Below are 2,455 nucleotides of genomic sequence, written 5' to 3' on the forward strand. Positions count from 1 at the left end.
GAGAGAGAGAGAGAGAGAGAGAGAGAGAGAGAGAGAGAGAGAGAGAAAGAGAGAGAGAGAGAGAGAGAGAGAGAGAGACCTTATGTTTTCACTTATTAGTGGAAACATGTACGTAGGTGCCAATGGCATTGACCGGCTTTCTCTATCCACGTGCCTCGTATAATATACGTGATCTGACTGTTAAATGTCAGCAAATATCGACGATAGCAGAAGCAAGCTATGTAGGTACCGACTTAACATGAAACCTGTCGGATAGGTCAGACAGAGAAAGAGACGGAGCGAGAGCGAGAGAGAGACGGAGCGAGAGCGAGAGAGTGATGAGAAAGGGTGAGAGAGGGAGAGAGAAAGGAGAGCGAAAGGCAAAAAAATAAAAAGACACGAAAGAAAAAATATAAAACGGGAAAACGAAAAGAGGAAATACCAGAAAAAAAAGAAATATAAAACAAAACAAAAAGAAGATAAAAAGAGAACGAGAGAGAACTAACGAAGACAGCGTTCGTTGCTTAGCGTAGTCTCGTGCAGTTACAGGCAGATCTCAAACACAACCTGCCAAGGTCACTCTGTCTCCTCCAGTCACGGGAGTCAACAAATACAAAGACATAGAAGTAGAGACGGAGCGAGAGCGAGAGAGTGATGAGAGGGAGAGAGAGCGAAAGGCGAGCGGAAGGCAAAAAGAGAGAAAAAGAAACGAAAGAAAAACGATAAAAGAGGAAAGCGAAAAGAGGGAATATGATAGAAACAAAAGAGAAAATGAAATAAAAAAAGATGAAAAAAGGAAAGAAAAAAAGGAAAGAAAAAAGAGAAAACGAGAGAGAACAAACGAAGACAGCGTTCGTTCCTTAGTGTAGTCCCGTGCAGTGTACACAACCTCAGTAAGGAGTGAAAAAAGAGAAAGAACACGGGCGGAGTGTAAACAACCTCACAACCTGCCAAGGTTACCCTGTCTCCTGCAGTCACGGGAGGCAACAACACACGGCCGCCAGTGTCGCAATCTGTCACCACAGCTCATAGTAACGACATGTCAACGACGGGCTGCTGCTGTTGTTGATGCTGCACGGCCGCCGCCATGTTGTTGATGCTGTTTTTTATTTTTCTTTTTCACCCTAAAATACGAATTCTTTTGGTCTTACTGTAATTTGCTACCAAATGTCAGTAAAATGTACACTAATATTTAAAAAAAAAGCATCATTTAACCCGTTATCTTAATGCTATATCGTAATTAAACGTATGTTGTTTGATCGTTTTCGTTTCCAGTTGGGGTCTGGACTGGGGTGCGGGAGGCTACGCTCTAGTGAAGAAGCTGGAGTGTAACATCTGCCAGGCAATATTCCAGCCTATCCTGATGCAGGGAACAAAGATGGCGTCGACAATCATGCTAGGTCTTAAAAATGCAAATGTTATAGTATAATGTGTAACGCGTGAATGTTATATCAACGACGATTTATATAATATGTATAATATACGAAAAATATCAAGTGTTTTATTTCATTCGGTCTCTAATCGTTTGTAAAATGTTGTATTAATGAGTATTTATACGTATTTTTGAGTCACTATTGATAATTGTGTACTAATGAAGTACTAATTGAGTACTAATCGAGTACTGATTGAGTACTAATTGGGTACTGATTTAGTACTAAGTAAGTACAGATCGAGAAATTATCCCATGCATTTTGATAGCTTTCCCACTATATCATATATAACATCAATACAATTCCAGAGCAGACATGTAACAATGAAATGATTTAATGAAGAGAACAATGCGAGCAGAAACGCTCGCTCAGGCAGGAAGCAGAGAGTAAGGACTGAATCTCACCATACTGATTTAAAATTAAACTAAAAAAATTAACAAAACACAACCAAGTAAACAAGCGATCGTCCGCATCTGAAAACTATACATAATAAGACATATTATTGATAAATATAAGACATATTACTGATACGCATTATTGATACATATAAGACATATTATTGATACACATTATTGATACATATAAGACATATTATTGACACATATTATTGATACATATAAGACATATTATTGCTACATATAAGACATATTATTGACGCACACTTAACGACATCTATACAGCCAGACCCATATATCACCGACTATGTAGCCGCCTTTTACCTACTGGTCACAGCGTAATCACAGCATAATCCATATCATGATGCTCCTAAGAATCTTGTATTATGAGATGTATTATGAGAAGTATTATGCGATGACAACTGAGATTATCCTGTATCTTGTATAATTTCAACACAATATTATCGTGTTTGGCAGATATTGGGCCATGCGCGAACACAGGTCTCCAGCTTTTCATTCGCATGTAAATCTGTGCGGCAGGGCCCTTTATTAAATGCTTTATCTGTGCGGCAGGGCCCTTTATTAGATGCTTTATCTGTGCGGCAGGGCCCTTTATTAGATGCTTTATCTGTGCGGCAGGGCCCTTTATTA

The 2,455-nt window shown here is 39.0% G+C and overlaps 1 protein-coding gene across 1 annotated transcript in view; it reads left to right on the forward strand.

The window, feature by feature from the left end:
* LOC106818868 (cysteine proteinase-like) overlaps window positions 1-1,500 on the forward strand; it is a gene marked incomplete at its 5' end in the record, with an annotated part of 29,106 nt that extends 27,606 nt beyond the window's left edge. The window contains one exon of the mRNA XM_014823539.1: window positions 1,255-1,500. Coding sequence (XP_014679025.1) covers window positions 1,255-1,408 — 154 coding nt within the window. The remainder of the gene's footprint in view (window positions 1-1,254) is intronic.
* Window positions 1,501-2,455: the final 955 nt, after the last annotated feature.

Source organism: Priapulus caudatus, unplaced genomic scaffold (genome assembly GCF_000485595.1).
Source record: "Priapulus caudatus unplaced genomic scaffold, Priapulus_caudatus-5.0.1 Scaffold2601, whole genome shotgun sequence".
Taxonomy (NCBI): Eukaryota; Metazoa; Priapulida; class Priapulimorpha; order Priapulimorphida; family Priapulidae; genus Priapulus; species Priapulus caudatus.